The following is a 334-nucleotide window of genomic DNA, read 5'->3' on the forward strand; positions in this document are numbered from 1 at the left end:
CCCCCTTCCAGCCACCACCAACACCCCCCGGCCTCCCTCGGTCCCGGTCCCGGTCCCGGTCCCCGCTCTCACCTTCACTGACCGCCACCCCCGTCCCCAAGCGCGGAGGCCAGCAGCGCCGGAAGTCCCTCCCCCGCCGCCCAATCAGAGCGCAGCTCCACCGGAAGGCGTCCTTCCCCTCCTTTCTCGGTGACCGCCGCTGCTTACCCCGGAAGCGCTTTGCGCACCGGAAGCGGCGGCGGAGCGGACGGTGATGGCGACGCGGGGCCGCTGAGCGCTACCGCCATGGCCGAGCTGGCGGCGGCGGCGGCGGAGGGGCCGCCGCGGGGCCGTA

The 334-nt window shown here is 75.4% G+C and overlaps 2 protein-coding genes across 3 annotated transcripts in view; one reads left to right on the forward strand and one right to left on the reverse strand.

Moving 5' to 3' along the window:
* The window catches only part of ATP5H (ATP synthase, H+ transporting, mitochondrial Fo complex, subunit d), a 3,513-nt gene extending 3,380 nt beyond the window's left edge, over nucleotides 1-133 (reverse strand). The window contains exon 1 of one of the 2 annotated variants that reach the window (XM_010579300.1): nucleotides 73-133. The gene's annotated coding sequence lies outside the window, so the exon portion shown is untranslated. The remainder of the gene's footprint in view (nucleotides 1-72) is intronic. The other variant, XM_010579298.1, reaches the window with a different exon arrangement.
* A 152-nt stretch (nucleotides 134-285) lies between these two features.
* The window catches only part of KCTD2 (potassium channel tetramerization domain containing 2), a 10,592-nt gene continuing 10,543 nt past the window's right edge, over nucleotides 286-334 (forward strand). Inside the window, exon 1 of the mRNA XM_010579470.1 lies at nucleotides 286-331. Within this exon, the coding sequence (XP_010577772.1) occupies nucleotides 286-331 (46 nt within the window). The remainder of the gene's footprint in view (nucleotides 332-334) is intronic.

This window comes from Haliaeetus leucocephalus, unplaced genomic scaffold, assembly GCF_000737465.1.
Source record: "Haliaeetus leucocephalus isolate CR32 unplaced genomic scaffold, Haliaeetus_leucocephalus-4.0 Scaffold657, whole genome shotgun sequence".
NCBI classification, from domain to species: Eukaryota; Metazoa; Chordata; class Aves; order Accipitriformes; family Accipitridae; genus Haliaeetus; species Haliaeetus leucocephalus.